General features: G+C 29.7%; 2 protein-coding genes across 4 annotated transcripts; one reads left to right on the plus strand and one right to left on the minus strand.

Moving 5' to 3' along the window:
• The first annotated feature begins 2,200 nt into the window (after positions 1-2,200).
• LOC111686484 (ATPase family AAA domain-containing protein 5) lies at positions 2,201-7,217 on the plus strand. Of its 3 annotated transcripts, none has more exons than XM_023448837.2 (5): positions 2,201-2,495; positions 2,742-3,611; positions 3,670-4,750; positions 4,870-6,692; positions 6,776-7,217. In XM_023448837.2, exons 2-5 carry the CDS (start codon positions 2,770-2,772, stop codon positions 7,065-7,067), a joined length of 4,038 nt encoding a protein of 1,345 aa, XP_023304605.2. In that variant the 5' UTR covers positions 2,201-2,495; positions 2,742-2,769; the 3' UTR covers positions 7,068-7,217. The 3 variants fall into 3 exon arrangements, with proteins under 3 accessions (XP_023304605.2, XP_023304607.2, XP_023304606.2); XM_023448839.2 differs by having other exon boundaries at positions 2,816-3,611; XM_023448838.2 differs by lacking the exon at positions 2,201-2,495 and having other exon boundaries at positions 2,652-3,611.
• Positions 7,218-7,328: 111 nt separating this feature from the next.
• On the minus strand, positions 7,329-11,305 carry LOC111686489 (cytochrome b5). Its single transcript, XM_023448845.2, has 3 exons — positions 10,384-11,305; positions 10,183-10,314; positions 7,329-7,617 (listed from the first exon to the last, which is right to left on the minus strand). The coding sequence occupies exons 1-3, from the start codon at positions 10,495-10,497 to the stop codon at positions 7,486-7,488; spliced, it is 378 nt and encodes a 125-aa protein (XP_023304613.2). The 5' UTR covers positions 10,498-11,305; the 3' UTR covers positions 7,329-7,485.
• Positions 11,306-16,317: the final 5,012 nt, after the last annotated feature.

Consider the following 16,317-nt stretch of genomic DNA (forward strand, 5'->3'; position numbering starts at 1 on the left):
AAAGAAATCTAAAATTGTGTAAAAACCGAAAATGTTTTAATTCACGCTTGTATAATTAGGGAGTTTTTTGAAAATATGTATTTTTATAGCAGTGATCAGGCATGGAAATTTCAAATTTTAAAATGATGTACATAGTACTTTTTTCATTAACAGTACGAAGGTTACAGAACACATTCACTGAATAAAGCGCCTTGGCGACTCATCAACGTTACCGTTTAAGTCAACAAATTTACAGCCTTATGCAAAAACAATTATTAAGTTAACAATGGTTATTAAAACCTGTTTTTATATGGAAAAAGTGTGTAGTAAACCATTGTTAACTATAGTAATCGCTTTTGCATAAGACCCTTACCGCCTTATGCAAAAACGATTATTAAAGTTAACAATGGTTTACTGCGCACTTTTTCCATATAAAAACAGGTTTTAACATCCAGTGTTAACTTAATAATCGTTTTTGCATAAGGCGATTAATGTTTAGTCATGTCGCTTAGACCTGGTTCACACTGGGAAACTTTATTGTTTGTTTGTTCTTTAAGTTACTTAGTTTCGAAAACTAAGATTTATTTGGCCAGTAATTAAAATTATACAACGCCATCACCAATTCTAGCTAGAAAAAACTAGCTCATATGTTCCAAATTAAAAACTTAGGTTAAGTTAACACGATTGTACATGGCCAATTATGCACCTCAAGAAAAACTGTAACTCGGTACAGTTATCTGACGTCACACATTAGCCAATGCTGTTTGAAACGTAAAACTCTCGAAGGCAGAGCAAAAAGGACGGCCTGATTACCCTTTAGCGATAATGACAACGACGCACGACGGTCTTCCTCCACCCAGAGCTGAATTACGAATGCTGGGAAACTTTAGTTGAGAAACTTTTGATTTTGTGTTTGAGAGAAAGAGATGGTTGATATTTCTTTCTCTTTCTCTTACAAACAAAAATCAAAAGTTTCTCAAAAAAAAGTTCCCTAGTGTGAACCAGGTCTTAAGGATATCGTCTTTCTGCATATGTAATATATATTAATCATAACGAGATACGGTCTGATATATAGACTTAACTATGGACACTAGTCTATAGAATAGGCTTTAGACTACTCTGCAGAAGAAACAATAAGGTAAAAAAAGTACTAAATATCTCCTAGCTATTTTCTGTTAAAAAAAAGTAATACAGTGCTGAATTGTCCATGTCTGTGAGGGATGGTAATTAAAGAGTGAATTGTATTTTACCTCCTTTGATTTTTGGTTAATATTGAAATTGGTAGTCCTTTGAATTTTCTATCACAACTACAAATTTTAGATAGGGTATTAGTGTATCATTACAGGTAGTATTAAAGAAGACTTTACACGATCACATATGATCTGTCAAAATTTTGTATAGAAAAGTACGGAGGGGATCGTCTAAACGCAATATGTAATGAAACCATCACACATTGATAGAGAATACGGATGGGAAATTTAACAATATTTTTTTAATGATCTAAAAAAACATGCAAGTCGCTTTAGATCAGGGTTATATTTTTATGTAAACACTTACAAAACAAGTGAAAAAGCTGTTTACATCTCACTTTGTTATTGTTTAATACCAATTTCTAATGAAATAGTAAAATGAATTCCATGCGTATAATTCATTTTACTTTTTCATTAGAATTAACGTACGTAAAGTGTGATCGTGTACCCTTAAATAATTAAATAGCCAATTCTTCTAAATATTTTTATTGAGTTATAGTATATATATTTTGGTCGTTTTTACTTTATTCTTGTGAAAATGCACAATAACCAGTTTCGTTTATTTAATAAAAAACATTAAAATTTTTTATTTTGTAAAAAAGCTAAAAACTGTAACAACAAAATACATGCAATTTTGTTATTGCTGAACTGCCATTAACATATTTAAATTCAAATTGGGTGGTGTAATACAACAATTAGCTTCAGTATATATTGTATTAAAGTTGCCAGACGTTTAATGTAAATATAACTACGATATTTTTATATAGTATTAAACCATATATTTAACTTTAAATTTTAAGGCTTAAATTTAAAAAAAAAACATTACAATTTTTAATGAACTACTTCATTATTTGCTTTTCAGCTATTTTAAATATTTTATTAACAATATATATTTTATATATATTATTTTATTAACAATTTATCTGGCATCACCTCTTCAAAAAAAAAAATGTCATTAACCCTCTTTGACGTTTCTTTGCGCGCCATTTGCCATTTGACAAGTAAAGTTTACACTAAAATTCTCTAAAAGAATTATAAATTAAACAAAAAAAATATATGTATTATTTATCGTAAATGTTTTGAATAACTTTGCTGCAAAAACAACAAAACCAAGATTCCTTTACAGAATTAGAAAAAAAACTCAAAATGTGCTCTAATAAAATGTGACACCAAAAAAAGTCTTGTTGGCATGAATATGTTCTTCTAATGTGGTCTAGTTAAAACGCTACAATAAAAATATACAATTTGCAGGGTACAATTTGAATTGTAAGTGTGCTGTTTTTAGAAAAAAGTAATACTCGTTTAGCATAAAATAAATATTTATTATTACCTGCAAAATGTTTACTCTTTGCTTTTCAATTTAATTTTATTGTTCTTTGCTAAAAGTACTTTTGAGATTTTATGATTTTTTTGTGTTGTTCTTTTTTTAATTTCCTTTGTAATTGTGTGGCTGCTTCTTTTTTTCTTATTAAAAAAAAATACAAAAAAAAAAACAAATATTCTTGTGTTAAGCTTTATTAGTTAATGTGAAAAGTACAGTATGACTGAATTGAATTCCTATTCAATTGAAAACAATTTAAACACAGCCGAAAGCCGAGCTGAAACTGTTCCAGCCTCAAATATCAAGACCGCCGTAGAAGACTCTGATGCGGTGCCGGTGGTGGTACACTATCCACGTTTAGATTCCAAAATTATTTTGCAAAATATGGAAGAAGTATTGGATTCAGTAAAGAAACAACACAAAGAGAAGCATAGACGTAAAAAAGAATTAAAGAAATTAGCCATGATTGAAGCGGCTAATAATGGTGCAACTGAACATGTTTCATCTACTGAGCTGGATACAAAGGATACCAAAAAGAAAGAACATTCTGAAAAGAAACATAAACACAGAGATAAAGAGAGACGCCATTCGAAAAAGAAGCCTTTGCAGGAGAAATCTACTGTTGAAAATGGCAAAGTATTGCAAGAAAGTCCCATTAAATCGGGTACAATTTTACAGCATTTTCCAAGAACTCCTAAGAAAGAAGATCAACAGCAGCAGCAGCAGTCTTCCAATCAAGTTGATGATGAAGTACAAGTAATTGTTGATGAGGAGGAGAATGAAAATAAAAATAATGAAAAAGCAACAACACCTTCCAAAAACTCCAAGGTAACAAATGCTTTTGAGGTGATGATGAATGCACGCAATAAATCTATAGGTTCCAATACTCCCGGTAAAGATTCACCCTCTCCGATTGCCAACAAGGAATTGGCTGTAGCAAATGCCAAACGTAAACTAAAGCTGCAAGAATGGGCTGAACAAAAGGGTGGCGCTAAACGTAAACTAGAGGAAGAGGCCCGAGCTGCCTATGTTGATGAGCAGCTGGAGCAAAGAGCTAAAAGGTAAATAAAACATTTCAATTCCTTCGAATATAACAATAATGGCTTTTATTTAATTTAGATTTAAACAAATGCTTGTGGCTGGCGCTAGTCCAAAAACTACAACGTCTCCCACTGCCAAAACAGAGAACAAAACAAAAACTAGCAAGAATAAACCTAAGGAAAATCCTCAAAAGGATAAGCCAAAAAAACGCAGAGGTCCTAGAGTACGTCGTTTAAGTTCGGTGGATTCTGCAGATTCTTTGGAGCCAATAACACCGATAAAAGTCGATAGCGAAACTTCCGAATTCTTAGCAAAGCTAAATTCTCCTACAAAAAAACGTGACAGTCTTTTAGGTTATTTTCCCAAAAAAGAATCACCCAAAGAATTAGCTCTAAAAGAAGTCCCACAAGCAGTTGAAAATCAAACAGCGGAAGTAGAAAGAAAACCAAATACACCGAAAAGAAATGCTAAAAAGGCAACCAGTAACCATAGTACACCTGCTGCAGCCAATCAGCAAACCCAAGAAGATATAGCGAATGATATTGGTACGCCCAGTGGTAGACCAAGACGTTCTTGTGCCAGCAAAGCACGTTATGACTACGATTTAGAAAACAGTCCGACAAAAGTTGCCAAACTAGCCAAAAGTACACCCGGCCGTAAACCTGCAGCACGTAAAGTTAATACACCTATCTTAAAGGTTCCGCCAGAGGAAGAGTCTATTGACATTATTGTTCTAGATGATAGTACAAATATGAGCGGTTGTGGTTCAACAACACCACAAGGAACACCTAAAAAATTAGCTCCACTCTTTATGCGTTCACTGCCCAAACCTAGTCCGGATCCTGAAATACTTAAAGCCCGTAAGGCTTTCTTACAGTCAGGAGTTCCTGAAAAATTACGTCTCGAACAGGAAAAACAAAAACAATATGAACAACATTTCGAAGAAACAACGGAAATTTTTCCTAAAGTTTCTCATGTTAAACAATTAGATGAAGAAGAGTTAGAGATGGATAAACGCATAGTCAAGTGTTCATTTAGATTAAATTCAGAAGAAACTATAGTTAAGACACCATCACCGAGCAGAAGAGCTAAAGCAAAGTCAATTAAACGTCAATCCAATGTGGGCACTTTATCTGATTGTTTGCCTGTGGATTTCCAGGTAAATATTGAAAATTTTATTTTTCGATGGAACTTCGAAGAAATTTTTCTTGTTTTCTATGAAATTATGATGTTCAGATGAAAATCTCTTTTATTGATTAAAAAAAATCTATTTTTCAGTTGCAAAAGAACAAAAGTCTTGATTTCAACATTGATCAGATAACATTACCCTCACTGGCAAATAAACGGGCGATTATTAAAAACTGGAAAACAGAATTTGAACGTTTTCCCACTTACAAGTGTTACAATCAAATGCGTGAAAAGTATCGTTATTTCAGTGCTATAGATTCTGCACAAGAGTCGGAACAAGTAAGCGAATCATTTGTAGTCACACGACAAACTCGACGTTCTTTAGAGGCACAAAAGAAAAAAGAACCCGACAATCCCGATGAAGAGTACAAACCACCAGCTACAGCACCCAATGGTGAATTACTATTCAGTGAGAAATATAAACCCTTACTGTTCGAACAAGTCTTGGTAAATTTAAATCCAGTTACACAGCTAAAAGAATTTCTTTCGAACTGGTCGAATGGTGGCACTGGAAGTGCTAGAAATTCACAAACTCTAGACGATTCAATGGATTTAAATGATTCTAATTGCAGCAATCAGGGTCCTGCCTGTAATACAGTTGTTTTATTGGGACCCGTTTCCAGTGGCAAAACAAATGCGGTTTTTGCTTTGGCCAACGAAATGAACTTTAATGTTTTGGAAATAAATGCCGGCATGAAGAGAACGGGTAAGCGTTTGATACAAGAACTACAAGAGGCTACACAATCTCATCAAATACGTAAGGATGCTGCTGGTTCAGGTTCTTCACAGAAAAGTTTATTAAAAATGTCTTTGAACGGTCTCAAAAGCAAACTTAAAAGGCAAAATTCCAATTCTAATCAATTGGAAGCACAAAACAGTGATTCCAATTCCAATTCGGATTTGCTGCAAACGGCACGTAAATGTTTAATTTTAATAGAAGATGCCGATATAGTGTTTGAACAAACCGATGCTGGTTTTACCGATGCCATATACACTTTGGCAGCTAGTTCTAAGAGACCTGTTATTGTGGTAGCCTCAAATCCCAATTGTGGCCATCTTCAACGTTTAATGGCACAAAATACCATACATTTTTCCTCGCCCAATGTATTAAACATATCTAAATTCTTAGCTGTTTTATCTCTTATCGAAAATTGTCCCGTACAATTAGACGATCTCATTTCACTGTATTTGTATAATCGTCGCGATTTAAGAAAAACTCTATTGGAATTGCAATTCTTTATACAGACAGGTGGTGATCGACAAAGACAATTGCTCGATAGGAAGTCTGCCAAAAAGAATGAAAACGGAAATTCTAATTATTTTGCTTCACCACGAAAACGTCAATTTTCGGTAGAACAACAAGACACCGAAACTAGTGACAGTAATGTACCCAACGACAAAACAAACAACAATGCTAAAGCTAGTGATAAAGTCTATATGCATCGTTCATTATTCGAATATTATACTGTGGGACAAAACTCCAAATGGCGTATACCATTTCCTATAGATTTTCATCTTTTCAATGTTAATCTAAATGAAATATTTCATGTCTCGCGAAAACTTAAAACGGATATTAATCAAGAAGCTGGGGCTGCCACAAAAACCACAACAATAACTAAACGTAAATCAAAATCTCCCAAAAAACAATGGTTAACAACAGCTACAGCAAAGCCTAAAACTCCTTTAGATAATTTATGTTCATTTTATGAAAATCTTTCGGTAGCAGCTCTTATGGATGAACAAGATAATCAGTTTCACTATCAAGAACAAAACAAACAAAAACCCTCTATTGTAGATCGTCTTAAACCAAATGTTTCGGAAACGATAGCACATTGTTTATTGGAAAAAGCTATTGAGGTGGATTTGGAGGCAGATTTGTGTCCATATAATCTATTTGATACACCCAAGAATAGGTAAGAGAAGTTTGTAAATAAAATAAATATTTTTAACATATTTTTTTTTTTTTTTCATAAATTTATCAACTTTTTATTTACAGCATATCATTATGTGAACAATTAGGTTCAATGCAATTACGCTCTAATAGAGCCCTTAATTTGGACTATGAACCCGCTCTACGTTCAATATGTCGTAGTGAGAAAATACGCTCAACTTTAGAACGACGCTCAACACGTTTCTATCATTATCTAAGAAATTATAGCGTTAATGTGTGCAATTTTTCCACTACACACTTCGATTTGGCCTGTGAGGCATTTCAATTTAATGAAAATACCGAAGAAAATCAAACCATAAACTCTACCCCATTAACCATAAGTAATTCTAATACATAGTCTCTATAGAAAAAACGATAACAAAATGCAAAACATATTCTGAAAAACTGCAAAAACACACACACACGAAAGAAAGAAAGTAAGTTTATTTTTTGTATATTTTACTTTATTCTTCTTTAATTTACAAAAAAAAAAAAAAAACTAAAAGTCAATATTAATTTTTATTATTTAATCTACATTCGTGTATATATATACAATAAATACATACTTACATATACATACATATATAAAAATATTAAAACAAAATTAGCATAATATATGTTTTACAATTAGTTTCTATTCTATTATTATAGTTTTTTTCTTTTCTTAATAAAATTAATGAAATCCCTTTTTTTGAATGTCGTTAAATATATAAATTTGAAAAATTAATAAAAAAAATCTTAAATTAACTATAGTTAATAGCTTAATTTCTATATTTTCAAAAACAAAAGAATAATTTTACACGTTTCTTTTCCTTTCGACAACACTGTTGCTGTTCGTTATTGGTTTCGTTGGACAGTTTATTAGATTCAGTTGTAGAAAGTGTGGAAATAACACATTGTTGAGAGCACTAAAAAGAAAAGAATTAATCCAATGAAATTTAAAAAATATTTTAAATTTTTCAAGAAAGCTTTTCGAGAAAAAAGCTTTTTTTGTGAAAGAGTTGTTTTACCAAGTAAGTTTTTAGCAGAATTTTTGTAAACTTTTAATCGGGAAAGTTAAAAAGAAAATAAATTGTTAAAAAGCTTTATGAAAACTTTTTCAGCAAGAACATTTTTTAAAAAGCTTTTTACCGGGAATGTGAAATAGTTTTTAAAAACATTATAACGCAAAGGCTTTAAAAAAGTTGGAGTTTTTTAAAGATTTTATCCGAAAAAGTTTTAAAATTCTTTACTAAATACTTTAAAAAACCTACAAAACTTTTGAAAAACTTTTTTTAAGAATAAGTTAAAAATATTATTAAGAAAGCTGAAGCTTTTTTATAAACTTTTTTTTTTATAGAAAAGGGCTTTAAAAATGTGTGTACATTTTTGGATTTGGATTTTTAAAGTTTTTATCCGAAAAAGTTTTAAAATTCGTAACTAAATAAATGAATAAAATAAATAAATACTTTAAAAAACCAACTAAGCTTTTTTAAAGTTTTTTTATGAAAAAGCAAAAAATTTTATTAAGAAAACTGCTTAAAAAAATTATTGGAAATAAAAAACTATATCTTAAAAGCTTTTTATCAAAAGCTTTTATTAGTAACGAAAAAGCTTTTTATTATATTTTTTATTTTTTAAAGTTTTTTATTTGAAAAAGTTTTAAAATTTTTAACTAAATACTTTAAAAAACCAACAAAGCTTTTTTAAAGTTCTTTTATGAAAAAGCTAAAAATTTTATTAAGAAAACTGCTTAAAAAGTATATCTTAAAAGCTCTGACAAAGCTGGATTTTACAATTTTTTACTAAATATTTAAGAAAACCAACAAAGCTTTTTAAAAAGCAACTTTGCTAAAAGTGCTTAAAACTAACAATTTTATAAAGTTTATTTAAAAGAATTCTTTTCTGGTAAATTGTAGTAAAAAAGCTTTTTATTAGGAAATATTTTTTATTGAAAAATCAGATGTTTAAAAAAGCTTTACAAAAAACTGTATTAGCAGTAAATTTTTTAAAGTCTTGCTAAGCAAAGTTTAAAAAATGTTAAAAAAACAACAAGGCTCTTTTAGTACATTTTCAAAAAATAAAAGTTACTTTTTAAAATTAAAAAAAAAAATGTTTTGTTAAAAAACTTTAAAAGCTTTTTACATTTAAAAAAGAGCTTTGTTAAAAAACTAAAGTAAAGAGATTTTTGTTCAGCTTTTTAACAAAATTTTTATTGGGAAAAACTTTAAAAGCTTTTAAAATTTTAAAAACCTTTTTGTCCAGTTTTAAACTAAATTTTTATTGTGAAGAAGCTTTTTATTAAATGTTTATTTTGTGGATAGTTTTTTCTTTTTACGAAAAATTCAAAAAATATTATTAAGAAAGCTACTTTACAATAAAATGCTTTATCAGGAATATAGAAATAATTTCTAAAAAGCTTTTTTATAAATAGCTCTTATTTGTAATAAATAAGCTTTTTTATTATAAACTTAGAGTTTATCTAACATCAAAAGGTTTGATGAAGATAAAAAGAAGTTTTGTTAAAAACAAAATTTAAAGCTTTTTATCAAGTTTTTTAAACAAGACTTTTATTGGAAACAATTTTTGTAAAAAAAAACTTTTTATTAAAATGCTTATTTTGTGGAAAGTTTTTTCTACAAAATCTTTTTAGTGAAAATACTTTTTATCAAGCTTTAAAAAAAATGTTTTTTTTTTTTTTTGGCAGGAATACTTTTTAAAAAGTTCATTTTTTTTCGGAAAAGCTTTTTTATAAATAAACATATTTTTTGAAAAAATACGGCTTTTTTTGTAAAGAAAGCTTTACGGAAAAGCTTTTTTTATTAGTAACTTTGATTCTAAATAAATTATTTTTATAAAAAATAATGTTCTTATCAAGAAATTGTTTATGTAAAAAAACTTTTATCACTTTCTAAGAAATAAGATGTTTTCTAAAGCTTCTATTTAAAGAGAAAGACATTTTTGTGAAAAAGCTTTTTATCGGTAATAATTTCTTATGAAATTTTTTGAAGAAAGCTCTTGGAAAAAAAACAATAATATATATATCAAGAAAGCTTTGTAAGGTTTTTTATGAAATAGCTTTTTGTGAAAAGCTTTTTATTGATAATTATTTCGTATAAAAAATTTAATGAAATCTCTTAAAAAACAAAAATCTATTAATCGAGAAAGCTTTTTAAATTTTTGAAAAAGCTTCTTTTAATATTTCAAGAAATCTCTTTGAAAAAATCAAACCTCTATTAATCCAGAAAGCTTTGTAAGAACTTTCTTTAAGAAAAACTTCTTATATGAAAGATGTATGTATGTGAAAATGTTTGAATAAATTTCTTAAAAAAAGCTTATCCTTTAAATAATGACTTTTTATATAGATTTTTAAGAAAGCGTTTAAAAAAGGGTTATAAAAAATTTTTGTGAAAAAAGTTTTTAAATTGAAAAGCTATTTTCAATAGTTTACTATTAAAACCACTCCTTTCACCTTTATATATACACACACACACCTGATTATCCACTACACCAATTTTATACATTTTCATATCTTGTATAGCATCTATAGAATGTCCAGCATCATTAAATGCTCTGGTAGCATCCTTGCCAGCATATTCCAAAATTAATTCCTCACCACCAGGATGCTAAAATATTTTTTATATATATTTTTTTATATTTATACATTTTTTAATTTAATAATTTATTTAACATACATCTTTTAAAAATTTTGTCACATCATAAACAACACCTTTTACAACAATCCACACTGGTTTGCCATTTTTACCGTTATTTTCTGAAATTTCACACATTTCATATTTAGATGACATATTTTTTTGTTTTTGTTTTTGTTTTTTTTTCTATCTTTAATTTTTAATTTGAATTTTTATTTTGTGGCTAATTTCTGTTACCACTAACTTGTTAGTTAACTTCTTAAAATGCTACTGTTATAAATAATTAGAAAATTGTTTTCTTAAAAAGGTTTTATTTCTACATGTTCCATTTGCAATTGTTGCTTTTTCTGCTAACAATCGTAAATATTCGTTTTTTAAATAGATAATTTTATTTAACTCAATTTCTCTTGTGCTTGATTAGTTTTTATTGTATTTTTATCAACAGTTTAAATTGTTTGCATATTGTTTGTTTATTAATGTTAGTTTGTATGTTTATTTTTTTGCAGAAAAATAAGTTATTGACTTTTAATTTGTTAAGAATTCATTTAAAAACAAAAAGAACTTTTTACTCTTATCAATCATCGCATTTCGTAATTGTGACAAAAAAAAACTGTGGGCGTTAAAAGATTTATTCGTGGAAATTTGTTAGTAATAGGAAGTGTAGATTACCCTGAAGATTGTTACTTTTATTTAAAATACTTAATTTAGACAAAGTTTAGGTTTAGATGAGTTTAGAGTGAGGGTTTTTATTTATACATTGTAAATAACAGAGAAACACTAAAAGAAAATAAAACAAGTAAGTGTCCTATATTCGGCTGTGCCGAATCTTATATACTTCGGATCCAGGAACATGAATACCTATTTTCATGTTTCTAGATCCAATATTATAGAAAATTCAAAAAATACCTTTAAAAAAATACTAATAAGTTCACTTTTTCCGGTTCTCACCTAATTCCAACTCTACATACTTAATTTCATGTTTCTAGGTTTAATATTATGGAATATTCAAAAAGTACCTTTTGAAAAACGAAAAAGTACCAAAAAGTCCCCTTTTATGGCTTCTAACTTAAGCCAGGCTCCAAATACAATAACAATAACAAAATTTACCGTATTGTATTTTGTTTTTGTTTTTTGTAATTTCTTTTTGACCATGAATAAAAAAACTCAATTTTTGATGAAATTTTCACAGATTGTCTTGGATTTTTGCTCATATCTCCGTTATTTATGGACCGATTTTCTGATTTTAAATGGTGATCTTCCCGAAAGCATGTCTAACAGAATTATTGAAGATTGGGATCTCGCTGATATCTGGGATCCTCTAAAAACTGATTTCAACAAACATACAGACAGACAGACGGACATGGCTTAATCGACTCCGCTATCTATAAGGATCCAGAATATATACTTAATAGGGTCGAAAAATTATATTATAGAAATTATACACGGAATGACAAACTTATAAAAACATTTGTAGAGAAAAGAGAGAGATCTAGGCCTAAAAACATATAGAAAATTTACCAAATCGAAAAAAGAAAGAATTTCAGTTGTAATTCAGGTCTAAGTTGTGGAACAACTCTCGCGTCATCCTTTTTATCTCTTAAAGGCTTTTGCTTGTTGCCGAGCTTTCGTCAGAGTGACTTCTCACCGCGCACTTATTTAATGTATTACTAAGTTATGCGTTAGCTTCATTAAACGCGTGCTTTCGTTTTACCTCAGAGTGAGGTTATGTTTTTAACTAGTGGAGACCATAAAATGATGTGGCTGGGTTAACAATCCTTGGCCGTTGTTTGTTAAACTCCGAGTCGTTCCGGTGCTAAGAATCGATTGTTGTGGGAACGTAATTTTTGATGTAATTAAGTTCGGTGCGGTTTGATGAGGTTTTCTACCGATATTCTGTATTTTAAAAAGATGTCAACCGTCTATAGTTCCTCTACATCTTTGCATATTTGCAGTAATAGTCCGAAATTGACAATAACCCTTTAATATGGGTGTAGTGTAGTTGGTGTTGGAATGTACAAAGAAACCTTAATGGCTACATATAAGGTAATTGACCGATCAGTTGTCTTCTTCGCTAAGTGATATCCTGGGGAGAAATTAAAGACTGCATGCAAATAATCTTGGAACACCACCTACATGAGGAAACGAAGGTCTTCACAGTCAAGGAACATAATGGGATGATGAATAATTAGTTTTTTTTCTGTGATGAGACTGGAGGAGTCATTTCAACTTTAATATCGTACAGTCATGTCAGGAAGGACCTTTGTATATACGAAGATATGTATTAGAAGGACTAAGTAGTTCCTTCTGGGATGAAACCGGAGGATTCATCTCAACTTTAATATCACACAGTCGTGACAGGAAGGACCTTTCTATATACGAAGATATGTATGTGCAGGATCCCTTGGATCGTAAGTCTTATCGTAAAATTCTACTAACTATCCCTGAACTGGTTGATAATATCACACATTCTTTTGAAAATCAAGCTGTAATAGCACACGGGTGGTTTTACTGTTCTATTCCTAACACCTATGACAAGTTTCGAAACTAATCTAGCTAGTACATCAGCATTTCCATTAATAGTGCCCCATCAACCTACACAATCTAATAGTACATTGTCTCATAATGCCCCAGAGAGCTTTTCTACCATCTACAATCTGGAGCGAATGTGTCGTATGCTGTAAGAGCAGCTTGACTATTTACAATCATAAATTGTCCCCAGATCGATATGATTCCGTATCATTTCCATAGCATTCCAGATCGCTAAGATCTCTGACTGGAAAACACTATATTCGTTGCATCACGATGTCAATATAATAGTTACCGGAACTCATGTCGGTAAAGATTTTGGACCAATCGATAAAAATTTCAATCTTTCCAAGTTGGAAATTCAATTAGAGGTATATCTTCGACGTCTAGATTCGTAATTCTATGAATTGTAATTAGACAAGGGCAGTTCGTATGGAATTTTTGTGTGATTGTCTCGTCAAGAAGACTCATAGAGTCTTAGTGGATTCCTAGCCGCCATAACCGCTACAAAATGTTCTTTAGATGACAGTTAAAGTATATTGTCTAAGATTGCTCGTGAAGTGCTACGAAGGCTAGATTAACGAATACTCATAGAATCTTCATAGATTCCTAGCCGCCACAAAATGTTCTATAGATGACAGGTAAAGAATAATATACAAGACCGCTGGTGGAATTCTACTAGTAATGTCAAGAGAACCACATCTTTGTGCTTCATCGAGCATTTCCTGCTAACTTCCTTTCTTAAGGCCTCCAATGAAGAATTACTACATGTGTAGTAAGTAACCTTTAAAGCTCATAGGAAAATTCAGAGAAAATCAGTATGAATGTATAGTCGGGCATGGCCGACCATATGATCTTCTAAAAGAGGGCCCATAGGGAAGTAGGGGTAAATATGAGCCTATCCATATAAATGGAATGGAGTATGAGCCAAATTTCATATCATTCATTTGAAAATTGCGACCTGTAGCGTGCGAACATGTTTTACATGGACACACAGACGGACGGACATAGCTAAATCGATTCAGAAAGTGATTCTAAGCCGATTGGTGAAAGACCAATATTTTTGGGTGTTACAACATTCAGCACAAAGACATAATACCCTCCCCACAAAGGTATAAATAACAAGTTTTGTAAAAACATATTTTTAATAAACATCTATTAATACAAACATACTTTTCTTATCATATTTTAGTTAAAATTCTTTCCCACTTATGCAAATTGTATATGTCTTATAAAAAAATCAATAATTTACTTAAAATACTATTAATATTACTTGTTAAGTTCATAAAAAGGTTTTCTTTTTGTCCTCCAATTTTAAATAGACATTATCTAGTTATATTTTTGAAACAACTTAGCGAATTCAAATTAAATGCTGTAACCGTATGTCGGTGTATTATTTACTTTCGCTATCAGTTAAATGTTTTAGCTAATTTTGCCAAAAACGTTTATGATAAAAATTTACGTGACAGTTTAAACATTTAGAGATAATTTGAAATAAAAACTTTAAAAAGCCTACAAACATACATAGTTCGATTGTTAAGAGTTTTTTAATCAGTTAGGAATTTTGGTTATTTATAAGAGGAGCCGTAAAATGGTGAGTATTAAATATAAACAATTGAAATTATATATTAATTAATGCATTATAAATAAGTCATTAATTTATCAATATAAAAATTAGTAATAAGTATGTGTATTTTTTGCAAGAAAACGAGTTATAATGTATTATTAAAGTTACTACGTGTTCAGCTTAAAAAATTTAGTGGTGTACTACTCTGGAATACAATTTTAACATTATAAATGGGTTAAGTATAGTTTGAGTATTAACGTCCCAAAAACAGCGAGCTTTAGCAAGTCTACCGAATTAAATTCTTATTTATTCAACATGTATTTAACTAATTATAATATAAACACTATAAACAACACCCAAAAATCTGGCAACTCTTCCAAATTAACTGTTCAAAGTATTTCATCAACTCCACTTAAAAGAACTTCTTAACTTAGTTAAGTAAGGCGCTTAAAAATATCCCTTACTTTTAAAGTTATTCAACAAATTATAAAGTTCTAGCGATCTGGCAACTCTGTAGAAAAAAGTCTTTAAATGTCGAGTAAAGATAATTAAACTACAACATAATTGAGTTTTGATGTAATATTGTACAAGTTATGGCCTTATTAAAATAAGTATATTTGATCTGGCAACTCTGCACAATTATATCTCAACTTACCTTGTTTAGTGCTTAAGCAATGACATTTAAAACTGTTAGATTTGCATTTGTAGTTGTGAAGTTATTAAGTTTTGTAATAATTTATAATTTGTTTAAAATATCGATCTGGCAACACTGACATTTTAAGATTTAATTTTAACTTTTATATATTTTACATCAATAACATTTGAAATTAGTCAAAAGGTTTAAGAGATATTGTACTTTAAACTACAGCAACATTAATTAAGTAATTAATTAAGTTATAAAATCTGGCAACTCTATCAAATGAAATTTCCCATATCCTAAAATTCCACTTTACAATCAGGCGTTAACACATTTCCAATTGCTTCAGTCGTTTCCAAGTTATATGTCTTTTGTTGTGAAGTTATAAAGTTTTTAAATAATTCCTAATTTATTACAAAAATATACATCTGGCAACACTGACAATTTAAGATTTAATATCAACTCTAATATTTTCTACATCAATAAAATTTGGAATGTTTAAAATAAGTCAAAAGGCTCAAAAGATATTGTAAATTACATTCGAGCAACATTAATAGAGTAATTTATTATGTTTAAAAGTCTGGCAACTCTGCCAAATAAAATTTTCCATATCTTAAAATCCCACTTTACAACTAGGCGTTACCACAATTACAATTGCTTTAGTAGTTTCCAAGTTATATGTTTGTAAACAATTTTTGTAAGTACTTAAATTTTTTCCACAACGGCCAGTTTGGCAACTCTGCCAAAAATATTTTTTTTAGTCTAATATGTCCTTTACAAATTGTCCTTTGAATGGTTTAATTTGCTGCTGTATTTACAAAGATATTTAGTTTTGTATTCATTGTTTTATAATTTGTTAATTTATTACAATAATCCATCTGGCAACGCTGTCAAATTAGGTTTTACATTAATCTTGAATACTTTCCACGTCAATTGCCTTTGGAACGGTTGAATTTGGTTCAGTAGTTTATGAGATATAACGTTTTGAAAATATCCCACTTTTTCCCATTTTTTCAAAAGTTGGCAACCCTGTATAGGGGTCGAGTCAGCGTCATCTATTGATCACCATGATTGTTTTACGGCAAATGCTTTTTAAGCGTCTTAAGAAGGGCTAACTTTAAATGGCTATATCTCCTAAAGTACTGCATCAAATTCAATAATACAAATTGCTAACGATAGAGGGAGAATTGTAGAATTTTATTAGAAAAAAATTTATTTGCCAGGGTTGCCAGGCTGTTTTTTTACT

This window comes from Lucilia cuprina, chromosome 5, assembly GCF_022045245.1.
Source record: "Lucilia cuprina isolate Lc7/37 chromosome 5, ASM2204524v1, whole genome shotgun sequence".
NCBI classification, from domain to species: Eukaryota; Metazoa; Arthropoda; class Insecta; order Diptera; family Calliphoridae; genus Lucilia; species Lucilia cuprina.